This window comes from Orbicella faveolata, unplaced genomic scaffold (assembly GCF_042242905.1).
Source record: "Orbicella faveolata isolate gen_17 unplaced genomic scaffold, um_ofav_v1 contig_35, whole genome shotgun sequence".
NCBI classification, from domain to species: Eukaryota; Metazoa; Cnidaria; class Anthozoa; order Scleractinia; family Merulinidae; genus Orbicella; species Orbicella faveolata.
This window is the reverse complement of record NW_028301564.1, coordinates 14525770-14552797: the sequence shown is the minus strand read 5'-3', so window position 1 is coordinate 14552797 and position 27028 is coordinate 14525770. Positions and strand designations below refer to the sequence as shown.

The window sequence follows — 27028 nt, the reverse complement described above, 5'->3', positions numbered from 1 at the left end:
GTCAGGTAGTATTCCCTGATAGCACTTTTTAGATCTTTATAACTCGAAACAACACTCTTACAAAGGTTAGTGATGGCAAGGTCCACTAATAATCTGACAACAGAGCGAAAATAGCGAATGACCTTTAAAAAAGTTTACGAGCACGTGCCACAAAATTGCGGGGTAAAACAAAAACCATCTGTCCGAGGTGATTTGCCGCGTGACATAAAAGGAAAGGTGACGAAAAACTGAAATAAGAGAAGGCATAAAAATGTACCTACGACCTACGCGCGATTGTGAAATTCACTGCGTGCGTAATCTCGAGATAATGAGCGTCTAAAGATTCCTTTAGTCATCTTTGTTATCATTGATAAAGTCCTATAAAGCATTTCAAGAACCCCATTTTTTCACACCTGACACAGAAACTACCGCAGAAGCTGACGGTCGGAACAAATGATGTTGAAGTGGATTTTTACAACCTTCTTGATCGTGGCGCAAGTTCAGAAGCTTTCGTCGCAACCTACAGGTAAACTGGAATTTTGGCACTAACAAGTCACGGGCAGGGACCAGATTTTGCTTGCGAGTTGCCTTTGCTTTGGCAAAAAGTTAGTCGCAAAAGATACATGAAAGAGCGGATCCTAAAAGACCACTGTCTCTTTACCATAAATCTACTAGCTGATCAACTTTTTGCTTCTTGTCACAGGCATGCTTTACCTTACACCAATTTGTTAAGGAGAAATAAGATGTTGATTGGCTTTTAAGGCGGAAAGGTTTTTCAGTAAGTGTATTTCATTTTGCAACTGTTCGTCAGAGAACCAGGATTGCAGACGGAAAATTTAAAGGCGGTATGTAGTGTCTGAGACGCAGGCTAGGAATTGAAAGGTGTGATTTTGTTTGTTTGTTTTTTCACAGGCCAAGTGTGCGACACTCGCAAAACAACAGATGGCAACTGTTGTGTGTTTCCTTTCACTTATCATGGCGAGCTTTTCTATGAATGCACGACACGAGACTTTGACGGGAGGGAGTGGTGCTCTCTGAAGGAAGATTATGCACCAAACAGCTGGGGATTTTGTGGTAGGCTGGCATAATTAATATTTTAGTATATTTTTGCCCTCTTTACGTTGACGATACTCTGGCCCAAGAACTGGCTTTTCCTGGAGCCTAGAATAGCAAGCCAAAGCAAAGCGCGCAACGTTTCTCTCAACTGTGGGTGACCTCAGCTGGAAAGAAATGACGCGCTTTGCAAACACTAGTTGACATCTGAAATCTGAAAAATTTACTGCCCTCTGAGAAACGGGCTGAAATTTTAACGTTATTTAAGCTAAAACACCATTGTCGAAAATTTACAGCCACGGTTCCACCCCTCCCCCATCAGGCTTTAAATCTTGTCAGTGGATAACCATTTGGAAGACCTATAATTATCTCAGATGTTGTTTTGAAAAATATTGGATTTCCCTATGGTTACTATTTGCTCGAATTTCGTGATACATACTCCAGACAATGCCAGCTGTTTTCATTGAGATAAAGCTGTCGTTTTTCTCCGCAGCTTCAATTCAACCCGGATTCAACCCGCTCGTACGTAAATTCGTGCAATATGATTTTCTGGAGCTTTCTTTGACGTTGATAAGACCCCAATCCGGAAAATTTCGGGTTCTATCGACGCCCGATTTTTCGTTTCGTAGATTGATGAAACTCACAGGTACATATCCCGTTAACAGACCCTACACTACAATCGAAACCCCCCACCCCGCCCGGGGGTACTCTACAGTTTTATACTGGGAATATGGGGAGGCTCCCCTTGAGGGTCCAACTCCCTACCCTTTTGTTTACCATTTTGACAGAAAGGTAGCCCTTTCGTATAACTTTTTTGAAAAAAGGTATTCCTTTCACATGCTTTCATAACCGGCCCGTATTAGAAATAAATCGCCCAAAAAAGGAAATCTTCTTGTCATTTTCAGCCATAAGATGCTACTATTAGAAGAAGGCATAAAAAAATAGACATTGTGGGCTAATTGAAGTTTTGGGTAGTTTTTGTTTAAATTTCCACCCCCCGCGATTGCGATAAGACTTGAAAAGGTCCATATTGCATTAGTACAACATGTAAAGACCGTAAAGTGTCTCTGAGCACGTGACTGGTGCAGATGTCCATCTACACCAGACCCAGGTAACGATTACGTTGTCAGCAAACCCCCCCTCCCAACCCCCCACGACAAAAACTACTTTCTAAATTTGAGTTGGTTGAATAATTAAGTACAGTGAAACCCTGCTCTACGGACACCCGCTTATAACGGACAGCTTTCTTTGTCCCGACAACTAAAAAGCTCATATCTTTTCTTTTAAATTAGCCCGCTTAATACGGACACCCGGATAATGCGGACATGTCCCTTTGGTGTCCGTATTAACGGGGTTCCACTGTACCTGAAGTAAGGTTATCAAGAGTTTACACATCACTGGTATTGGTTTCCCTTCCCTGGGCTTCCTTTCCTTATACATTGATGTGCTTTAAATACATTTATAAATGGCAAAAATAAAACAAGAACAAGAACATCACGTTACACATACGACCTAAAGACTGAAGACTGTGTTTTGTGGATAGTAACTAACATATTGCTATCCTCCGTAGCAAACCAGACGACAAAGCCTGTCTTTGATGCGATCCTTGAAGCAACAGGAGATAATGGCAAGACAACAGGTAAATCGTTTGACGATAGAAAAGTCAATTTCGACAGAGCAAAGGCTGGAAGTGACTCTGAAGACACCTCGTTCCCAGTCTCGCGCAGTCACTTTATTTTCTCTCGTTTCACTTTTCACGCTAAAGATTGAAAATCTCAGAGAAGTGCGGATTAAGCGCAGTCCACGCAAAATGCGAGAAATATGGTTGAATTAATCTTACACCGTCGGCGCTCATTTCTCTTTCCCTCTTTTATAGATGGAGTCGACGTGTTTCAAGGTGACATTGTTATGACGCCAGATATACGCAACAGCCTGAATAGCCGAGGGATCCTGGTGCCTGGTGATGATCCGAGTCGTTTTCTTCCTCAGGGGTGGGGTAAGCAGCCTCAGAGGAGATCTAAGAGGGCCCTGATGAAGGTATCCAGAGGTAGTGACTTGAGATGGCCCATTGGGAGAAGTGGAAAGCGAGAAGTGCCCTATGAAATTACCTCTAGTAACAGTAAGTTTTAATTTGCTTCGTATTTCGAGTCAACTTTGATTTTTAATTAGTCAATTGAATGAGAAAACACCTTATTTTGTTTAAAGCTTCTAGAATCATCGAGAGAAATATTGTTTTTCATACTAGGTAACGAGAGACCAGTCATTCTGCGCGCACTCAACCATTGGATGGAGAGAGTCAAGTGCCTGAAATTCGTTCCCAGAAACCGTCACAGCCGTTATCTCAGCTTCTTCTCCGGTGGAGGGTAAGACGATAGTTCTTTATTTTTTCTTGACGGTTTTCATTTCTTCTTGCCGTTGGCTGACGTCTCCTCCCTGCCACTGATACTCGCTGAAAGCAGGAGTCCTCCTGGACTAATGGACTCCTACTGAAACTGTAATCGAAACTTTCATTTTCGAACAAAATCTTGGCGACCTAGAGAACAAACTTGTCCTGAACTTGCCTTTGTGTAGGCTTCGTATAAAAACGTACGAAACAGACTGCAGGCCTGCTGTCCACCGATTGGTCAAAGCCTTTTTCTTTCCAACCCAGAAGCAGCATTTATAGAGCCTACTTTTCGAGGCCTATTTTATTCCTCGCCGATTTTTTCAACCTTCCCTCTCCTCCGCTGCCTGCCACTGAGTGTCCACGGGTGTCTACAGATTAAAGAGGCGTGTCTACGAACGGGACTATCTGCTTTCTTAATCACTTGCGAAGGACAGAAATAGAGAGAATGTAAAACGCTGGGTACTGGGTTCGTACTGTTTGTCACTGGATGGAAACATCGAAAGCTCCTGAGTCTTTCTATTGATATAAACTGTTAACCATGATTTGTTTCAGGTGTTATTCTATGGTGGGTCGTCAGCCTGGCTCGGGCCCACAGAAGGTCTCAATAGGAAGGGGCTGTGGGTATTTGGGTGTCGTCGTACACGAAGTAGGTACGTATTTTGTGAATTGTTTTTAAAACGTATAGACAACTCTGCTTGTGTTCTTTGCCTAGAAGCCAGGATGAAGCTCGTTGATTGACTGACTGACTGACTGACTGATTGAATGATTGATTGATTGATTGATTGATTGATTGATTGATTGATTGATTGATTTGTTTTGTTTTGTTTTACATACAGGCCATGCGCTCGGGCTCTGGCACGAGCAATCCCGTCCCGATAGAGATTCCTACGTCACCATCAACTGGGGAAACATCCAAAGAGGTAAAGTATGAATATCCTCACATATCGTTAAATAATTTTTTAATAAATATATCCTCATATATGTTCGTAATAACGAAGCGCGCGAAGTCTAAAAATAGAAGGCAAATTATTGGAAGCTCGCGAGAGTCAGACAACATAAGCGTGTTCTAAGAGAAATAGGAGGAAAATGAACGTCAAATTTTCGTTTTAAAAATTGTTTTGGAACACTTGCTTACGAGCTTGAAAAGGCGTCAAATCTTTTACTACTCCGTTTTGTTTGTCTGAGTTTGTCTGAGTTATGACGTCACTCGCGCGCTTCGCTATTGTCCAAGGCTAAGTTACTATTAATAATCTTATGCTTAATGATCTATAAATTCCACCTCAATCTTAATGCGTTGTTTTATTCGACGCTAGTATTTGAGTTTTCTCTGTCGCACTTTCACGACATACTGGTTCATTTTTTTTTTTTTTTTTTTTTTTTGCAATTTGCAGAATTTCCATAAGATATGATCAAAGGAAACTTTAAAATATCAAAGAACCTCAGAAACATAATGATGAACGAAAAAGAAACAAGAACTGGGGACGATTTATACACATTGCATTAAAAAATTTGAAACATTTTGTCTACATTTTCCGTGACGTGTGTTGCTTTTTAACAGTTCTCTCCCCTGACCTCTCCACTTAGGAATGGCGTACAACTTTCACAAGTACGGAACCAATCGTGTCGACAGTCTTGGTGTTTCTTATGACTACGACAGCGTTATGCATTACTCCTCCACTGCTTTCGCCAACCGAGCGGGGGTAAGAACTATAGTAGGCAAGAACGGCCGTACTAACCTTGGACAGCGGTATGGTTTGAGTAAGAAGGACATTGAGCAAGCGAATCTATTATATTGCGGACGACAACCACCAGTCACCAAGCCCCCTCCAAAGCCCCAAACTCCTCGTCCACCAGGTGGGTCAGAGAATTCTGCAATCTATCCTAATTGAGGGACGTCAAAGGGTTTTGTCAGTTGCTATTGGTCGGTTAGTCAGTCAGTCAGTCCGTGAGTCAGACAGTCAGTCAGTTTCTCGGTTAGTCAGTAAGTCAATCAGTTGACCGCTTAGTGAGTCAATCAGTCCGTTAGCCAGTCGTCTCTCAAGTGGTCGGTTAGCTAGCTAGCTAGCTAGTTAGTTAGTTAGTTAGTTAGTTAGTTAGTTAGTTAGTTAGTTAATTAATCAGTCAATCATTCTGTCGCTCTCAGTCGATCAGTTACTCATTTGGTCAGTCAGTCACTAAGTCGGTTAGTCATCCAAACATTCAGTTAGTCAGAAATTTAACTGTTCAATTGGACAGTCGGTCACATTCAGTAGCTGAAACTGTCGGTCGATTACCTTCTTTATATAACAAAACAATTCTGACTAAATAGGCCCTTTGCAGCTAAGCCATCACGTGACCTATTTTTCATAATATTATGGACTATAACTTAACGAATGCCAGAAATAGAAAAAGCTTGTCGAAAATATCAAAATGGCCAAGTTTGAGGCCCCCATCATTAAAGAAGGAGATTTTATGACGGTCCGAATTTTTAAAAGCTCTCCAGCAACATTTTACATACAAATCCTCTAAATTTTCCGAAAATTCAAACTGTCTTATAAACTTACTCTTTAATTCCAGGGGCCTCAAACTTTACTATTTTGGTATTTTCGATACGCTCTTTCCATTTCTGGCATTCTTTAAGTTATAGCTCATAACATAAAAATTTTCTAGGAAAAATTTGGTCACGTGACCCCAGCTGCAAAGAGCCTATTAATTTGAGATATTAACGCAAAACTGATTTATTAAGCGGTAGTCGCCGACTCATCGAAATCTCTGGTCTTCTCTTCCAACTTTGCAAATAGTTATGTTTCGTGTCACCCGAATGGAGTGTAGTATTAATTTCCGTATTTTTTTTAAAAGGTTGTTCGTACACTGATCAAAACAGTTACTGCTCATTTTGGAAGAGTCAAGGCTATTGTAGTAACCCACAGTACTCAAGCTACATGAATCAGAAATGTCAGAAAAGTTGCAACTGCAACGAACCCGGTGAGTAAAACATGCTATTTGCTTGTCATGCAATTCAGGTGTTCACACAACGCAGCGTTTATGTGACGACCCACATCTTCAGTTCGCCCCCGGGCTTCTCACCTGCAGGGAAGAAGAATTTGATGCTACATCGCGACAACACGACTACATCATTCCTTCTTCCCCAAGGGTGGTATGATAGTCCTTCACGGGTTATTTCTTGTCTGGTTGCCCCAAAGTTCAATGCATGATATACGTATCTACTTATTCTCCAGCGTATAGAGTAAGGTAATGTGTGGGAATTAAGTGCCTTTGTTAGTCAAGGGCATCCACAAAGATCACAATCCAAGGCTCAAACCTACCTACTCCCATACAGCATTAAAAGGAGTGTGTTTATGAAAAAAAAAAAAAACAACAAGAAAAAAACAAGGTACCTTTGCTGTACGTAGCGCTGCATGTAGACTTACCACAAGTCGACCTCATGAGTTTCAGGGTAGAATAGCGTAGCCGACCAAGCTAACTTTTCTGAAAGTCTACGCTAGATGATAAAATAAAGTTCTCCTCAGTTAGCTTTTTACTAACACCTAGTTAGACAACGGATTGGGTCCGCTTTTCCCATAAAGGCAGTAACTAGTTGTAAGTTTTGCTGTTCGGTTAGTTGATAAGTCATTTTTCTTTTCACCTAGTTGTCTGTCAAGACAAGCACAAATACTGCGCTGGCTGGGCCAGGACACCGGGAACCTGTAGACGTTACGAACGCTACATGAATATCTACTGCAAGAAGAGCTGTGGAAAGTGTTAACCGATCCAGTTCAATAGCTTTTTCTGAGAATCGAAAGCCATAGATGAATATACCATAAGCTCCCTAATAAGACTTTTAAAAACAGTTACACCAATCGCTCCTGAAAAGAATCCTTTTTTAATCCATAGCTAACTTTTGGACGCTTATTTACAAGGATTTTAGTTGCCACATTAATTAAATCGAAAATACTGAGATTGTACTGTGTATTAGCTTGTATATTTTAGCAAAAACTCAACATTGGGCTAAACTGCTGTCAAGACTTTTTTTTTTATTAAGGGCAGATTTTTATTTCAAGTTTATTATAATTTGAGACGGAATGAAATGTGTTTCTGTGAAATAAACTTTTAAATTTGATGAAGGTGAACTTTGAGTTACATGTTTTTTGTCTTCTCATCATGCTAGTCAAAACCAAACGTCACATGCCACAAACACGGTCGAAGCTTTTGGATATTGCTCTTAGAAGTTTAAGCATTTAAACTGTGGTTAATGAGCTCTGTAGTCTACATCATAGCTGTCATTTAAGGTTGTCACCAGTTCTGTTATCTTCCCCCTAATAGCCATTGTGCAATAGCCTTAGGTCAATGTCCAATGTAACGCAATCGTTTTACCATATGGGAAATCATACGACAAAGCTCTCAGTGATTTTCCACCATGCTCTCATGTGATTTCAGCGTGCTATACCCCTCCCAACGCCTTCAATCCCCAGTTAGTAAAATCCCATTGTTTTCTGACCCAGTCCCAGTTGTGAGCTAGTATTCAAGCTAGGCCGCTCTCCGCTTTCCCCTGCCTTCCTCCCTGTATTGGTAGCTTTGTCCTTTCCCATCTTTTTCCTCCATGTGGTTGTAATTACCTTTCGTGAGAAGGTGGCTTTCGCCTGCTGAACCTTCTCGGTTTATTCACTGCCACGTTCTATTAGTTACATTGTGTGTATTGTGTGCAACCTAGGCTGCATTTTGCCCTACAGTAAGTGCTATGGCCACCCTTGGAAATAGGTCCGGATCTCTCCAGGATGGTGTCATCGTACCATCTGACCTATTGTCCTCCCAGAAGGGCACCCCTCTTCTGGTCCATCCTATGTTACCCCCAAGGAAATAGGTCCGGATCTCTCCAGGATGGTGCCATCGTACCATCTGACCTATTGTCCTCCCAGAAGGGCACTCCTCTTCTGGTCCCCTTAGTAACATAGGTTCCCCTCGAGACGCCGCTTCTCTAGAGAAGATAGGCTCTGTCTTCCCTGCCACCCATGTTTTGCCACCATAATCAGTGTTTTGTTTCTGTTTCCTGCTTCTACCCTGCAAATAAAGTTGGGGTTGCAATGTTGTTACCCATATAAATACCCTCGCTGGTACTGTTAGACCTGCCCCTCCCCCTGTATGGGTGTGACTTTAATAAATTATGCTAAATTGCACAGCAGCAGAGTCGAGGTTAACGACGTCAGCTACATTATCGTCCCCGTAGCCCTTTTAGCTTCTCTTAGCTGGCGGGGCCTGGCCTTTGTTTCTCGTGCCAAGGCCCCGCTGGCAGGATGGGCTCCTGCCGCCGGCTAAGAGAAGCGAAAAGGGCTATGGGGACGAGAATGCGTCAGTTGGCATTAAGTCAAATGATTTTGGATACCAACGCTTTCCCAATCTCTCGCCTAGTCTCTTTTCCAGAGCCCCAGATCGTTTTGCCTAATATCAATATGGGAATTGGTAAAAGCTTGTGATAACCTTTCCTTGTACAAGTGCGTGCTTCCTTTTAAACTTGCTATTCGCTTCTTCCTTGAAAGGTTATTACTAATACTACGATGTAAAGCGAAACTCGTTCATAGCGTTGTATCTATGGGGCTACGGAAAGACTGCGAATTTGCTGTATTTAGCTAACGCCCTCCTCCACCGCCTTCTTGTCATGCGCTAGTGCCAACTTCCAATTGTCATTTCCAAAATAAATTCAGTCGCACGCTTTTATTACTTTTCTAAAATATTTCACACACAATCTTTCTCCCTGTCTGCATGTCTCCCTTTCTTTCTTCCTTTTTTTCGTTTTTCCTTCTTTTTCTTTCTTTCTTCCTTCTCGCTATCTTTTTTTTTCCCGTTCTCCGCTGCTTTTGTCTGCTTTTTTTAAAAATGATAATAAGAAAGTTATACGCGGTGTATGGCCTTTCTTTTTATTTTCTTTGAATTCGCCTCGTTACAAGCCAGTTCAAGCATTTAGGTTCCGAGAATCCCTTAAGGTGGTATGGTACCCTCAATATGGACCAAAAAGTTTGTTTAAATATGGTGAAGAAATATCAATTGTGTGCTATTGCACTCAAGAAGAGAAATTAAATTTCTAGAGTTTTACTCAAAATGGTTGCTATGGAAACCAGCCACAGCCTTTTGAAGTAGTGTTTTATAGTATTGACGCCAACACTTCCTGCTCTTTTACAAAACAAGAATTGACTGTCAAATAAGCATATCATGTAAGTTTCTGTTTTGTTCTGTGATATGAACCTAAGTTTTGACAGTTAACTCTTATTTTCAGTGCTTTTTACAGCTTTATTTGGAAATAACCTTATTTTTTACTACACCCAGTGGACAACTCATCTCATGTCACGTGACAGACCTTAAAATGTTACGATATTTTTGGTTTATATCATCACGACACTATTGGTCTTTGATGAGCCCAAGTTTCAGAAATTCTGCTTTAAAACCTTGCAGAGTAGAAATGTTGGCACGAAGTCAGTCGGTACAAAAGTAAACTTTTGAGAAAAATGCACTTTAAGTTTTTTACACGAAGTATTAAGCATTTAACGAGCCACAAATAGTGGGGGGGGGGGTTCAGATTGGATCTCGGGGGAGGGGGTGCAATGGTTGTTCTATTTTGTAAAAAGTTACCGCAGTTGTGAGGAATATTCCTTGTCAGAAGGGAAATGAATGAGCCTGTGATGGCAATTTGAGGCAAAGCTTTTCACAAATAATTATACCAATCGAGTTGTGCATGTCTTAAAAGTTTTTTCTAAATAGTTTCGTTCATATAAGTTAAAAATAATCTATATTTTTGGTGACGTTCTTATAGTAAACAGTCGTTGCTATGGCCGTTGCCACGTGAAAAAACTTATACCACTGTGTACTTTCCTTAAATTTCACACTCATCTGGAAGGAAATTCGGCAAGGTCGTTTCAAAATGTTTTTGACCAGTCCTCAAGGGTCTTAAGTCTTGTATTTCCAAGAAATTGAATTTTTCATGAACATCGCCATACTTTAGGGTACCATACCACCTTAACAAGAAGCTTCAACTAAATAAAATAGCGCACAAGAACCATTAATCAATGTCTGACATAGCACCTCAATCACAAATAATGTCTGACTGAGGACTAGGAGAATTAAACCGTGAGGAAAAACAAAAAAAAGAGCTTTAATTGCGGTTTATCCCCCTGTTTATCGCGGAATCAAAACGCTGTTTATTGAGGGAATGAGTCGAGTCTGTTTTTAGCAAATGACGTAGTTGACGTCATGACACAGAAAATTACGGGGAATCCCCGCCAAAATCCGGGGTATTTGTAGGCGCTTTCGTTTTCCGAAGTGAGTGTTTTTGTGCGCGGTGGAAAAGGAAGGTGTTTGTATGAGGCTGTTTCTCTTCCAGCCTTGCTTTAAACTAAGAAGTTCAAGTGTATCTTGAGTGGGAAAAGCATTCAATTGTGCTGAACTTGTGGCACGATTCAAAGACTCTGCACCCTTTTGAATTTCGTAGCTATATCTTCGATCTTCACGACGAACACAGTGGGATTTGTAATATTCTCGAACACGAAACTTCGATCTTAACAGCGTCACTGGGTTCCCATGAAGATTTAATTCGTGTCAAGAATCCCAAATGCTTTTAAGTCAGCGTTGAACGTTAAGCTGGACTTTATTTCAACGATCCTTGTCAGTTCGCTCAGTTTCCTTTCAACGAATATTTTCCCATATCGCCATGTCTGAATCGGGAAGTTTCACTCCCTCTCAGGTAATGAGTAGTTCACAGTCTAGCAGCGAAGGCAGCAGTATTGGCGGCTTTGTTGTGGTGGACAAATGCAATGAACATTTTCAACACTCGGACAGCTGCGAGGATGGAAAGACAAGTGAGATTCCTGCCAAAAGTGAAAGCTTGGCTCATGCCGGAAGTACAGCAGAACCTCAAGGTGAACTCGTGGAACGAGTACAGAATCTTGCTAAGGAAAATGAAGAATTGAAAGGGGTCCTTCGTCAAAACAGTAAACTTCTTGAGGTAATGTTTAGCTTGAAAAAGGTTTTGTTGATATAGGGGTGGTTTCGAAACTAGTGTACCTTCAAGGTAGAGTTGTACGTTTTATGCTTTATATCAAGCTGAAGTAATTAACTTACATGTGGTTGTGTTTCGATTGTTTCACTGCCTCTGCTAGGCGACATCTTAACTCTTCTCCTTGAACAGTTAGCTGCATACATGCATAGTGATTTTTTTCATTTCACTATGTGCGAGGTAGAACACATCTACATGTTATGCCTTCACCTGTTTTTGTTTTCAACACATGAATGCAACCCAACAAGGTCTTCTGCAGGGGGGGTGGGGGGGGGGGTGGTACTCTATAAATCTTTGGGCAGGGGTGTGCCAGTGGAACACTGAAACCCTTACCCTGTACTAGACCATGATCAGCTTGATTTTGCAACCCTATTCTAGACCTAGACACCGAAAACCCCCTGCCCTATCCGAGACTAGTGATTTTCCATGCAGAAACTTTTATTTCCACCATCATAGTCCAACTTAATCAATATCATATAAAGTCGTTCTGGGTTTCAATTTCTATTATGGAACTGCAGGTAAAGAACCCTGTTAAAGCCAAAATTATTTATATGCTGGCCACTTTCTGATAAATTATACCTTATCCTACAATCATGAACAAAAGCAGTTGAGACACTCCCTGAAAAAGACCTGTTTCGTTGACCGGGTGAGTTTTTCAATCTCCAATTTTTACATTTCAACCCCCTCTCCCCCTTTCAATGTTGTAGCCACGTGACAGTGTCCACAGAGCGTATTTCAACACTGAAAAGGGGGAGAGGGTGGTTTGACCATCAACAAAGGAGATGCTTTTTGAAATTACGGAAGGACGCAGATAGAAAGCGTTTGTTTTGCTCAAATGTGTCAACATTTTTGTCCATGACTGTAGATCAAAACTGTCTGATTTCTATATCCTATCCCAGACTAAGCTGTCTGAAAACCATACCGTTCACAGCAGCACATACACTTATAGTTTATATATGGGATTGCCCCTACCCCCTTACCCAAGGACTTTTGTCAAGACAAAGTATGAATATAATGGTTTTATCTTTTATTTTCCAGGAGTATTTTCAAGATCTGGCAAGCATGCAGAAAAACCAAAAGCAGGCCAGTGAATCTTTACGAAAAGGGTATGATCATGCTAAAGAGGTGGTGAAGAAACTCCGAGAGAAGAATTGCACACTGAAAACTGAGCTGAAGAATGAGCAAAACAAAAATTTGCAACTTGAGGAGCTACTGTCAAAACTAAAGGATGCGAAGCTGAATGAGCCATCTCTCCGTCATGGCAATGCTGCTCGAGAAGATCAAGGCAATCCTGTTCAAGTAAAATCTCTTGAAGAAGAAATCAAGAGATTGGAATCTGAAAAAGATACTCTGGAACTGAACAACAGCAAACTGCAGGAGCATATTTCCTGTTTAAAAGCAATGTGGGAAGCTGAGCAAGTAAGATTTATAGCAAACAAATGATACACCTGTTTAAAATAATTTGTTAGTAGTGCTTCTTTTACAACACACCATATATGTAAGGTAGGTTTCTCTGAAGGTTATTTCTGGTAGTCTTATGAAAATCAGGATAGCAAATCCATTCTCAGGTTAAGATTTATCACATGTATCAGTTTGTGTCAGATATGTAGAGATTTACAATGTTTTCATTGGGTTGTAATGCCTTTCAATTTTTATAGCACACTGGAAATGATGACTGTGAAACTCTGATTTCGCTGGATTCTCTAACATCTGACATTCAGACAAGTCCTGAAGAATTGCAATCTGAGAACTACAGGAAGCTAGAAACAGAAAAAGAAATACTGAAAGTGGATTTGGACAAGCTCAAAATTGAGAACGAGCAAAAGCAACAGCAGTACAATCAACTTGAAGAGGAACATGACACTCTTTTGAAGAAACTTGCCGATATCGAGCAAAGGCAGATGATAGAGTTGGAAGAGATTAAGCCAGAGATAACTGACACTCAAGCTTCTGTGGCAGTTTCAGAACAGGTCACTGCACTATGCCAACAGCTTCAAGTACAAACAGAGGCACTGAGCAATCTACAGGAGGATCTTGATGCTGTAAGACAAGAAAATGAGATGCTCAAGAAGAAGGCTGAAGACCTTGAGAAAGGAAAGGTAATAATAAACAAGAAACAATTAACATCCATAGCACATTTGAGACTCTATTAGGGGGATATTGAATGTATTTAGCTAAAATAATACCAGGATGTGGGCTATTTAGGGGAGCAATTTATGGGGTATGGGATGTTAAGATCAGCTAAAGCAGGAAAGTATTACATGTAAATGTGAGGTCCCATTACAGTGAGGAGGGGGGGGGGGTGGGGGGGGGGCCCTCAGAGTATTCCACGTCCTGTTAATTTTTGGCTTAAATATCCTGTATGCCATTAATTCCAAGTGCAAGAATTTAACAATTTTCCTACTCCATTTCAGAGTATTGCAATAGGGAGGCTCTGGGAAAGACAGCTAACTTATAGTATTTCAGTCTCCTTTGACACCAGTGAGTTAATGGGTACAGGTGTCTAACTGTTGTCCAGGGCCAGGTTGTTCAAAAGCCAGTTAATGCTAACCAAGGATTAAAAGTTAACCGAAGTATTAATTTTTCTTGGATATAAATGTTTTTCGCTGGATATGTTTTTTATAGTTTGAGATTTTTCAAATTCAACACTAAAGGACGAACAATACAAACAGAAAACACGACCAAAGAGTTACAAAACTCAAATCAAAATTTTCACTAATCCTAGGTTAGTGTAATTGGGCTTTGAACAACCCGGCCCAGGGTAACCATGCAAAATGATCCTAGTCATGTCATGCTTCTAAAGCAAGTTAGAGTAAAGACTGGGCACTGCAAAGCCACCTGGCTCCTCTGATCTCTGGTGGACAATCAACAGATATGTTTTTCATTGGTCTGAAGTGTCTTCTTGTTATTTTCTTGTGGAAGTGTTGGGGACACTGCCTCTCCCGACAACATGCTGGGTGTTGATAACATGTGATTCCTGCCCAGATTCATGTAGTAAGATATAGCTTGTTAATCCCACAGGAAACCACTGAGAATAATCAGGACATTGAAACAATGAAACAGCAGCTCCAAGCCTACCAGGAGAAGGAGCGAGAGAATCAGGACGCTGCTGATAAACAGGAAGCTCATCAAACAGAATTGATGAAGGAAATTGCCGAGCTAAAACAACAGCTTGAAACTGAGAGAGAGGATGTTGGAAAGCTAAGGGAAGATGTTAACAACTTGACACATGAGAGGGATATCTGCAAAAGAAAGATTGAAGAAATGGAGATGCAACCAGAGGAGAGTAAGGTTAGTATTATTGTTAAAAATCTGTTCAGAGCTCTCGGTAAGCACCAGCTGGCAAAAGGAAAAAACAACATCTTGTAGTCCTTGCTGTACCAGCTACTCTTGAGATGTTTCACGATGCAAAATGTACACAAGAGACCCAGTAGTACTGCTTTTAATTGATGCTTTTTCATACCCTTTCATTGTCAAAAATGGTGGCTTTTCAAGGGCGATATGCTCCATTTCATCATTGATTCATGAAACGTAGACCATTTTTGTAAATGGCTGCCAATTACATGTATAAATGCTTCTGTAAGTTTTAAAATTAGCCTGACTAACTTCATTTATAAGTTGACAATTCAGATTTAAATAGATACAAAGGAATTTTAAATTGGCAGACATTATTTTATGAAAAAGGGTCTGTATCAATCTTGTGAGACTGTGTTCTAACAAATTTCCAAACACAGAGGCAAGACTTGAAAATGTGATGCATTCATGTAGCAGAGTACATAATGTATTTTCGATGAACCCTAAAGTGTTTGGAAATGTGATAAAACACTGTCTCAATTGCTTTGTAAATGTTCTTAATTGAAACTGAAACTAAGGAGAAAACAGAATTCTAAATACAACTGTAAAAAAGGAAATGCCTATAGATTAAGATTAGTTCAAAAAGGTTATGTATCATTATTATTTCAGCTCTATTATTTAAACTTGATGAATTATTGTTGAGCTTTTGATTGATTAGTTTTCATAAAGCAAAGTGTAATTTTAAAAGGTGATAAAAAAATGCAAAATAGATTCACCCAGCTTCTTGTGTAAATATCAGTTGAGAACAACTCAAGGAGACCAGCAGGTAGAAAAACTTTTTCGCTATATATTTGATCTCACATTCAGGGAAGTGACAATGAGTCATTTGGAGAATCAGGAGACGCACCACACAAGGATGAATTAATTGCAAAACTAAAGAAACATGTCTGGATCTACCAGAATCGAGAGGGAGATCTTCTGAACAGAGAGAATGCTGTTCTTGAGAAGGAAAATAAACATAAGCAAGTAAGTTACAATTAAAGGAGTCAAGATATTCAATTTGTTGCTTTGCTAGTCACCCATGGGATGAACATGAGAGGGTGGCATGTACAGTATGCTTTTCATTTGTCAAACAGCAATCCCCAGGCAGATTCCAGACCATCCCTTCGAGACAAAACATTTGGAATACCAGTAGTCTTCATATTAGGGGCAGCGAATGGTAAATGTGAGACTTTGCGAGACGGCGAGACAAGCATTTTTGTCTGCGAGCCTGAGACATTTTGACCTTTTAGATTGCGAGACCAAGACTTCAAAGTGTTTTGAGTGTGAGCAAAAGACTTTCAGACTCTCAAAATTTGAGCCCCAGATTTAGGTGAGAGTTAGAATGAGCTTGTACAGCCTTTTGACCAACTTGTTCAAACTGGCTGGGACTTGAAATTCGATTATAACACACTACGTTATGATATCGACTGTTTTTCTGGCGCCAAAATGGACATTGCAGTAGCTTTTTGTGGAATTCAGACAATTTAAGAGAGCGTCCATATGAAAACCATGCAGTATTAAAATGTGAGTCGACATCGACCCTCTCAGATTTTGTTCAAATTCTTTGTAGGGTTACATAATGAGGTGGTAATGCAGTGGGTAGAATATTATCATGAAATTCTTGAATGTCTAGGAGATATCGTGGTCAGCATGCTCATGATCAAATTTAGGCCAAAAATTGACCATATTTTGATCCATTTTTCGACTAAAACATTTGTAAAAGCATTAAACCTTTCCAGCTCAAAATGCTGGTGTAATGAATATCAAGTAATTAGATTGCAATGATACCACTGAGATTTCAAATGACTTAGCGGTCTAGTAACACGCGCATTTTAAAAATAATGCCCTGAAGGAAGTGTTGAGCGGAAAGGATTTTAGGGCAAAAATAAGTTTGAAAATCGACGATGCGGCATTGTTTCAAAAGTTTCTTTACCTACTATTTTATGAAGCCTTTATTTGTTTAATAAATACCAGCAAAAAAAGTCTGTAAAGTTTAAAACGATCATGAGATTTTGATGGACAAAAACGTGCTATATGTCAGTGCAGGAAAACAAAGAATTACAACGAGTGTCATGGCATAATGGATAGGTTAGTTGAGTAAGTACCAGATTCCAAATTCCATATACCCTAACAGGTACCGGGAAAGCATCCGCTGTGGACCTTTTAAGGCTGAACACCCTAAGAGGTACGATAACTACTTTTTAAATCTCTAAAGGTACAACAAGCACTCCCGTCCTATTTATATGGGAGTACCCCCTGATATAAGCTTCTTTTTTTTTTACCAATTTCAAGGTTTTCCACAATTTCAGCTCTGCTTAGTTATGTTGCAAAAATGTGAGCCTACCTGGATTTGAGTGGAAACAATTGACCGAAAAACTTATTATTAAGTTCAAACTGAATGACAATTGATGCCATTATTCATAGTCAGTGATAGTGGATGATAGTTTTGCGGTCAAATGGTCAGCGTGAGTTTTAACTATCATCAATCAATCAATGTGTTATCATGTGCCGCTTGACAAGGGAATTGTGAAGAGGGCAAATAGTAAGGGAATCTCCTGCCTCGTCAAACATACAAAGTTTCCATTCCACTTCAACACCCACGGATGTGGTTTTATAACAGAGGTCTTTAGTGGTCTTTGTACCGACCAGATACACCACGCTCTTTCTTGGAATGCCCTCTAACAGAGCATTCAAAAGAAGCCTAGCGATCGTAATGTGATTGGAATCAGGGTGAAATTTGATACAAAATACAGCTGTAAGATGTCACAAGTGACATACTCTGTCACGTAATCAATCATTCCAGCTGGTGTGTTGCTTATAGTAAAACAACAATGCAAAAAATCAATGTTCTGGTGATTACCGGTACCATTGCATGGAAAAGAAATAAGTAATATAAGATTTCGTTGCGGAGAAAAAAATTGTTGTCACTGTTTGAACAAAACATGTGACTGGATGGTAAAGAATCAGTAAAACAAGTCGTTGAAGTATTAAAATGCTTGGATGTGATGCTGCCAGCTGGCCGAGTGGCTCGATAACATCTGTTCAGCAAAATTATTATGGTGTTGGAAACACAACAAAATGAAGCTTAGTTGCCAAACGAGCTATGTTATTCTACCTTCAAGGCAGTGATTTCTAAATGCTATGATGTGGCTTTCTATGAAAACGTCTCACTTCGGTGCGAGGTTTGTATGACAACTTATGATGTTTGCGGCTTAGCTATATGCGAGCTAGCAAACAGCAGCTTAAATACTAACAAAATAACTAAATTGGAGCTTCAAAATGTTTCATAACAAGGTTTCTCTTCTCGTTAAGTAACGTTTTATTTACATATTATTATTTCCACTCCATTCTGACAGTACTTCCTTGTCGAGCTCATTTGCATATTGTCACAAACAAACATTAGTTCAATGCAAAGAGAGCTTTTCCCACAGAGTCCTTTACAGAGTTTTTGCTTTTTAAACTGAAAGATCATTTCTTTGGCAAGCTTTAGATAGCTTCGAATTTGATTGGAAAAACACCGCATCTCTACAAACAGCGACTTGTTGAGACCCTACTACTTACAGTAGGTATGACCTGACTAGGGGGAATGGAAATTTAGCTCCTGGTCACATGAGATAAGCCACAGAAGTTAAGTCAACGTTCTATTGTTGTTAGAGATTAGAACTATTCTATGTACAAATATCATGTCATTTCCTGTTGTTTCTAGCTTGCAACAGACGATCAAACTTCATGTATATTTTTACCATAAATTTGAACACTTTTCATTGTCTGACAGTTTGATTGACATATCTCATAATCAATAGACAGTTAAACCAAACTGTTGCACTTGGTGAATGTACTAGTTGGTTAATGACCTAAGTGTGTCAGGTTTCAGGGGAATCAGTGACGTGTGCTGTAGACTTGCCTGCATGGTCCTCAGGTGGACTCTCTCTTAAAAGAAGTTGGGATTAACTTTTTCTCGGAAATAATAAATGATATTTGTAAGTTGCTTCATTGAAATTCAATATCAAGTGACAGGAAAATGTCATTTATAAAAACAGATAAACCAAGGAATCCAAGATTCAGAGACAGCTTCATATAAAAATTGAGACTGCGAGATGCACATAACCACTAAAAAATGAGACTGCGAGACCCCTGAGATTCGACTAAAATTTTGCGAGACCCAGAGTTTTCAAAGGGCCATTAATATTTGCCACCCCTTATATTAATACCCCTTCAAAACTTCATTCTTCATTAATTTTAATATCTTCATTTCTCAAGCCACTGTTTTTGCCAAAAATGAGTCTGTTCACAACTGTAGTTACTCAACAGAGATTGAAATATAATTTTATAGCACTCGCCATATATGTGAGTAATATAAGTGACCTTAAGAAATGTGCCTCAAATATGGACAACTTGTAGTCACCCATGAGGTTTGAGGCTCACCTGGACAAATGGGCGCGATCTCCAGGCCTGGTTATTCAAAAGCTGTTTAACCCTTCTTACGATCATAAGTTAATCAGGCTGTTAATAATATTATTTATCTTGCTTAGAAGAGAAAAAATGAAAACAGAAAATCTTTCTGAAAAAATTATTTTGAACTGAATCAAGTAGCTAAGTAGTGAAGTTATTAATAGCACTTGTTCGCTCTTTCGTAGCTCCTTGAGGAGAAGAAGACACTTGAACTTCAACTGGCAAAAGCTCTAAAGGAAAAGGACACACTTCTGGAAGAAGGAAGAAAGCAAGAAGAACAGACACAGACACTGCAAAGACAGCTAAGCAGTGTGTCAGATGAACTCAATGAGACACACAGACATGAGGTTAATCAGTTGAAGGAGGAGTTACAACTCAAAGATGCAGCAATGGCAAAAGTTTTAAATAATGCCGAGCAGCTGAAAGTTAATGTGACCAAGCTCATGGAGACGAAGGAAAACTTGCTTGCAGAATGCCAGAAGCTGAAGGAAGATTGCTCTCAAAAGTGGGTTTAATTCAAAGTCTCATTTATTCCTCTGGAGCAAAGATTCATGAATGGTGCATGCGCAAAGCCATAATTAAGAACCCTATAACCTGGCAATACATGTTTTTATTTGTGATAGTACATTCTAGCTATGCAATGCTTTTGAGTAGTACACCATGGAATATTCCATGAGTCAATTGTATTTTCATAGTATACACACAAGCCTTGTGTACAAAGAAAATACAAGTGAGAAGTGGAATATTCCATGGTTTACCATGAGAGAGGATTGCATAACTATTTTATACCACAGTGTAGAAAATACATTGGCCAACACAATCAGGTGACATATGTGCTGCACACAATAGGAAGGTTGGCTGTAATACCACTGAGTAAACAACGGCTTTCCTATATTCTGATTGGCTGTATTTCTCTCTGATATCGGTATTAAATTAACCATATAGCTATTATTGTTCCATTGTTCCCGATTTTTCTTTTTTCTTTTTTCTGGTTGTTTTTTTTTATTTTTATTATCATTTGGTCAAATGTTTTTAATTACCCCAAATGGGACTACACATAAATCCTGAGTGTTTTTGCCATTGAACATTGTTGCATTAAGTTTTTTGCCAGTGTTAAACTTTTTCAGTCAAGTGATTGTGTACAGTGGTTTCCTCTTATATTGAAACAAATGTTGCCAATTTGTTTTTGTTTTTTTTAACCTGAAAATGGTGCAACTACTATTACTTAAAACTGGATCGTTGGATAATGCAGTTTCAAAATCATTGGCTCAGCCCTCATGGTACATGTATATGAGCAACTATACCATGCTCTATAAATATGGCAAGCATATGCATAATTTTGGGGGGCATTTTTATTTATTTATTTATTTATTTTAGTTTTCTATATTTTAGGGCTGTTTTAATAAACAATTACTCCATTGCACTTGCTGGATATGAGTTAATTATAGCCAAATTGATGATTGTGTTTGCCTCGTTGGCTAATCTATCATGTCATATCCAGTGTGAGCTTGTGGAATAATGATTTCTCGTTAATCATTATTTTTTTTCGACAAATACCTATGGCGGTTAAGATTAATTTTGTATTACTCACGTATAAAAGTATACTGTACACATTTTAAAAATTAAAATGTTGATGCAGCCATATTTATAAAACCATGATCTTTGATTGTAAAATAAGGTGAAAAAAATATTGTTATTATGCCCTTTTCAAACAGAGAAGAGGAGGTAGAGTCCCTAAAGAAACAACTACGCGATGTGTCCAATGAAATGAATGAAACTTGTGAACGTGAAGTTAACGAGTTGAAAGAGGAATTAGCAAGAAAAGGCGAAGCACTATCAACTGCTGAGGTGACCATGGAGTCGCTGAAGGTTCAGGTGACACAACTCATTCAGGAGAATCAGTCTCTTGCAGCAGAAAGAGAAAGGATAATGGACGATTACACACAACAGTAAGTTCTTCATGTGTCATCACTCATAAGTGAATCCAGAGGGTGGGGAGATTGGGACAGTAAATTAAACCTCAGTCCCTGGCCCACCATTTGGGAGCGGTAGCCTCATGGTTAGTGCACTCGTCTCCAGATTGAGCAGTCTGGATTCGAGCCCTGGCCGGGGGCATTTTGTTGTGTTCTTGGGCAAGACACGTAACTCTCAGTGCATCTCTCCACCCAGGTGAATAAATGGGTACCGGCAAACTTAATGCTAGGGATAATCCTGCAATGGACTAGCATCCCATCCAGGGGGAAGTAGATAAATACTCATAGTCGCTTCATGTTACAGAAACCGGGATATTAGCTCTGGCCTGATGGGCAACTTGGCTTGTATGCATACTTTATCTTTTACGTGCTCCACCCCATTAGAAGTTCTTTTTTCGTAGCACAGACCTCCCTTAAGCTAGGGACATGAGTTATGTATCTTCTACACTCATGCTACATGTACCAAAAGCTCCTGTCTCCCTCTTTTCGTTAAATCCACCCTTGATGTCTTTAAGTGTGGTTGGGTGTGTTATATTTTCTTTTTCTTTTTTTTAATTTTCCATTAAAATAATTTTCACAGTTTTCCAAAATTACGAAAGCTAGCTCAGCTGTACTGAAGGATAAGAATGTTGCTGGAGTAATGGAGTTTTATGGAGTAAATTTTCTGGTCAAGGATAATTCAGGCACTCTCTTTTTTTTCTTTATGGGTGAAAACTCTGGTAGTCATATTGTAACCTTTCAAACATGCCTCTCAATCACTCCAAACCCTTACTGATGTGTGCTTTTAACAAAGGTGTTAATCAGTATGTTTTGTTGTTTTTAAGGGAAAATATGTATCAAGATCATCTTCACAAGATTACTGAAGACAGTGAAAGTCAAAGGACTAAAAGAGATGAAATTATCAAGACTCTTAGAAAGCAAGTGACGGCAATGGAAGTGGAGTTACAGAGGACACGAGTACAGCTAGAGGCTGACAGGTACATTTAGGTTAATACAGTTTGCCTGACGTAAGAATTTCATTCACTTCAGTTCACACACTACTTGTATATAGGAATGTCGTTGCTGACGTCCTTGTTTACATTTTGCACCATTAGCATACGACTTTATGACTGAAATTATGACTGAGGCAATCTCGATGGTTAAATTTTCCTCCTATATACCTCTTAATAACCGAATTCGAGGGCCGTACTGTAAGTTACGGACCGAGTTTTTCCCCATCGATTTATGGCCCGCGCGCTTCGCGCTTGGGCCATAAATCGATGGGGAAAAACTCGGTCGGTTTTAAACTTTTACTTGTTAAAAAAGTTAAGAACACTTGGCGATAAATCACGAAACATTTTGGCAATAAAAACAGCTTTAAATTTTAGCGGGCCGTACAGGAGAATACGGCGCGCTAAATTGACCAATCACAGCGCGCGTACTAACTGAGAGATATAATAAAGGTATTTAGCAGCTTTTGTACTTTCCCCCTTCAAAAAAGAAACTACAGCCGGAAACGAGAAAATGACTGAGGCAAGTGCCTCAGTTTGCGTCATACTGGCTACGCCGGACCCTGAGCATACAGTATATATTCAGACTCACCATACATAAACACCACTTGTTCTGACAACCCTGAACATTGATGAAACGTTGTAATTATTTTTCCACCAACCAGGTTCAATACCCAAATTGTACTTCTTTATACAACTCCCCCGTGTACCGCTTCATAATACACTCTACTTTCCGCATTGTGATGCAATTTTTCCCGCGCTTTACGTCACTTACCTCGCGCTTCCACTGTTCCTTTTCCGCGATTTCGTACAACACGTTTCTGCACTTTTTTTTTCAGCATTTTTTGCTTAGCGTTTTGTTGTTTTAGAATCGTGACGGTTGTTACTTTCTAATTATAATATATCACTTTACTTCTGTCGTCTTCTTAATTTTTATTCCTAGCTTAGGAAAAACTTGGCTTTTATAACATTATATAAAGAGATTTTAACATCTCTCTCCACACTTCAAATTTTAGATCTTTCATATATTTACGTGCATTAGTAGGACCCCGTTGATAACAGTACTTTGTACTGAAGGGTTATCCTGAGGAAATAGTCGATTATTATTATTATTATTATTATTATTATATCATTATTATTAATAAATAATAGTAATAATAATAATAATAATAATAGTAATAGTGACAATGATAATGATAATGTTAATAATAAAGTTCTTTTAATCATAAGTCTGTCTTAAACTGGTGTGGCTTATGAGATGAAGATGAATTGCTTCTTAGCACTTGTTTTTTTTTTTTATTCCTTGTGTTTAATGTTTCATGTGCTTGTTATGATTTCTTAGCACGGTACATCGGCAACTTCAGGAGGAATATGAACGCGTTCTTACGGAAAAGGAACAATTGTTGGAGGAATATCAAACCAGTAGAGACGAAAACAAGGTTGGTCTTTATGTTCAACACTGTCACCTGTGTGGATTGTCTTAATCTACCGTTGTAAACTATTGTTTGCGGAACAAACAAGACTAAACATTCACCATCTTTATTCACTCTTCACTAATCACGATGACTTCGACAGTGCTGATCCTTGCAGTGTGTAGGACGCCTGTCACATATGAACTCAGTTAACAAAACGGACTCCCGCTTCGCGGTCGTCCGATTTTGTTAATCACTCGTATGATTACATACCGAATTGGACTCCACTCAGTCCTATTACCATTATTAATTTTCATTCTTGTTATTATTTCAGCATCGCGTGAGAGAGTTGGAAGATTCAGAGAATCACAGAAGAAAGTTAAAAGAAGACCTTCAGCTTAAAGACGATGACTTAGGAGACTTGCGACAAAAACTGTTTGACTTAGAAAAACAACAAGAGGAGGAGCTTCGTATCCGTGAAGCTCAAGTAAGACAATTTTCATTCGGCCGAGAGTTTATGAAAAACGAATAAAACCGTCGCTAGAGGCTATTGATTCTGGTTTCTAAATGTCTCCGCCAGTTAAAGCCTTATACAGTTCAGTTTGGGTGGGGCTATACTCGGGGGAGCTTTTATCAAGGGGCGGGGAGGGGGGGTGGCTGCTAGGAGCTGTACAAAATACTGTTTGGAAGTGAGATTACAAAAAAAATTGATTAGGGGTACATAGAAGGAAAGCCACTCAGGCTAGAACGTCTTGGTCTGGATTCTAATTGTAAACTTGTTTCGTTGCCGTGTACTGCCCTACGATTACGTTGAAACGTTTATAACAAAACTTTGAATGGAAAAGGGTTCCGTATCGTGGGAAAAGAGGCAAACTACAACCGGAATTTTTTTTACCTCGTTAGTAAACCGATTGGCCTACAACCTGGAGTGGGTAAGGTGGGGCAGGTGGGGGTGGGGTCTGATAACCGCCTTATAACCAGCATGTTGCGGTGTACACAGTGTATTTGTATTGATGTGCTGGTTTCCGTCTCTTTCCCATGTAGATGGAACTCTACCGATCAGATTTTCAAGTTGAGCGTGAAGCTAGAGAGAAGCAACACGAGCAAATTTTGCGTCTTCAAGTGGACAACCAACGCTATCAGGAAGAGATTGATCAACTTGGCAACAGAGGAATAACCGAGATGCAACGAAGGCATGGCAGTTTCGTTCCAGAACCTCGCGACATCCAGCAACAACAACACGAGCAATCCAGGGGATGGTTTGACGGGTTGTTGCCGATGTTTTCCCGTGGACCTGGGGACCCGTCAGCATTCCCGAATCTCGAGGGCACAATGGGAAACTATGACCGGGCGCAAATGGGCGGTGATCAACGAGAACAGTTCCCTCGTGCCAACGAGGAGGACTGGCAATGCCCAACTTGCCGTGGAGTGTTTCCTGATTTCGACTCTCTTCAGATACATGCTGTGGGATGTAATGGAGCCCAGGTCCACCCCGCCCCCGCCGACGTAGAGAACCAGTGCCCAAGTTGCTTAGGGACATTCCCAGATTATGACACCTTGGCAATCCATGTTGAGGAGTGCTTAGATCAGCATCAGGGAAATTGATCCAGAACTGATGAGAAAGGAGTCTTTCTATCGCCGATAACTACTATTTCAAGAGTTTCTGGGTGAAATTTTCCTGACGAGTTAAAGCTAGTGAGCAGATCCTTCATGAAGTAGTTTGTTTTTATAACTTTGCTCCTAGAGAAATTTAAGAACACTTTTTTTCAAAACTATGTGTTGAAAAAAAAAATTAATTGATAAATGGCGAAGCCTTCACGACTAGAACTAGGACCTTCAAAGCTACACTGCACAGAGACATTTGTGGAATGCGACAGTTATATATCTTATGTAATCCTAATTTGCTACCAGCATCTATAATAGCTGAGCTTCGAGCAGTTTGTTCCTAATTACGTTTTTCATTACAAAGTGACTGTAGACATATTAAGTAGCTTATTAGTTGTAATGTTGCCGTTATGTTGTTTTGTGCTAGTTATAAAGATACTTTTAGTCAAGAGTCGGTCTCGATGAACTCTGGGCCCGCGATTTGGGCCAAAGAATTTGCTAAGCAACGTGGCGTCAATTTTAGTCATTTTAACTCTTGTGACAAACGTGCATATACCACGCATGGCTTTTATCATCATATTTTTTTGTCGAAATGTTTAGAAGGTAAGGTGGTTTACACCTCAATCCTCCGTAGGAAAAAAGATGGCGGCTGTTCATTTTACTACAATACCATGCGAACCTTCCACAGCCCATAAAGTACAAGGAAAGCCACACTTTCGCAATACATGTCCCTGTGCTGACGACATAGTGTATGCTAGGTTTGAAGCAGATGTTGGGACTTCGCTATGTGCGCTAAGAATTGTGAGTTAAAGTACTAGTCGCCATCTTTTTTCCTACAGAGGATTGAGGTTTCCACGTCATTGTTAAACCGCCACAGGTTTTGAAGGTCAACAGAATTAGTTCTTCACCGAGCAATTAGCTATAATTGGACGCATATTACAGGCTTTTTTTTATGAGTATATACCCAGCGAACAGGGTCTCCTTCGCAGGATAATGAGCATATTACGCCAGGCAGAATTTGGTAACCTACGAGAAGAACTTTTGAGGTGAATTCGTGAACAAGACTTCCTTAACCTTATACCTTTGGCTTTGAAGTATACTGACCCAGTAGCTTAGTGGGCACGTTAATGCTGAATAAGAGAAAGTAGAGTTACGATAGTATTAATATGTAGAAAAACTTATATCGACAATGTTGTTTCCGTTGCACCACGCGAAAATCTTTGATGTCTCTCTTGGTTTCTCAAACTTATTGGACAATCAAATCCATCGCAGTGAAGAGACGCCGAGAAGTTGCGGAAAATGAATCATACCATTTGACACAATGCTTTTCGATATAAAGTTGCCTTGTTTCCCTAAATGTATAGAGATATTATTGTATATTGTCATACTCTCCTTATATTATTCGAAGCGGCCAATTTTGGTCGCATATTAATGACCACTAGAGGTATTAAAATGTGGTGATTGAAAAGTGATCTTTGGTGTCTGTCTTTGTTCTCTTTTTCCCTTAATGTTTCGTTCCTCCTTGCAAATTTTGCTTGCCCATTTTCTCCGTTCATAGTTTTCACCTTTTTGAACCGCCTGCGTGAATCTCTGATCTGCAATTCGGCTCTTCTGCCCGTCAGGGTAGCTCCCATCATAGAAAGGCGAAGAAGTCTGTCGAGGGATTGGGCGTATCCCCAGCTCTATAATTTTGCTGCCTTAGACGGTTTAAAAAACTCTCATTCGATCCAATCTGATCTCCAGTCCAGAGTTCTCCGGCTCCAAGGGTCAATCCTGATTTGTTTCCATGCCGTTTGTGGAAATAACGTATGTGAACGTCTCAT

General features: G+C 39.8%; 2 protein-coding genes across 2 annotated transcripts; both read left to right on the top strand.

Moving 5' to 3' along the window:
* The first annotated feature begins 268 nt into the window (after positions 1 to 268).
* Positions 269 to 7527, top strand: LOC110066975 (bone morphogenetic protein 1-like). The gene is made up of 10 exons (XM_020774241.2): positions 269 to 505; positions 892 to 1053; positions 2603 to 2671; positions 2909 to 3151; positions 3278 to 3395; positions 3971 to 4068; positions 4255 to 4338; positions 5003 to 5272; positions 6257 to 6382; positions 7048 to 7527. The coding sequence occupies exons 1-10, from the start codon at positions 433 to 435 to the stop codon at positions 7161 to 7163; spliced, it is 1359 nt and encodes a 452-aa protein (XP_020629900.1). The 5' UTR covers positions 269 to 432; the 3' UTR covers positions 7164 to 7527.
* A 3160-nt stretch (positions 7528 to 10687) lies between these two features.
* On the top strand, positions 10688 to 26677 carry LOC110066973 (uncharacterized). Its single transcript, XM_020774239.2, has 11 exons — positions 10688 to 11387; positions 12477 to 12857; positions 13097 to 13537; positions 14460 to 14729; positions 15600 to 15758; positions 19412 to 19731; positions 20942 to 21175; positions 22024 to 22176; positions 23531 to 23627; positions 23935 to 24087; positions 24645 to 26677. The coding sequence occupies exons 1-11, from the start codon at positions 11094 to 11096 to the stop codon at positions 25203 to 25205; spliced, it is 3063 nt and encodes a 1020-aa protein (XP_020629898.2). The 5' UTR covers positions 10688 to 11093; the 3' UTR covers positions 25206 to 26677.
* The last annotated feature ends 351 nt before the right edge of the window (positions 26678 to 27028 follow it).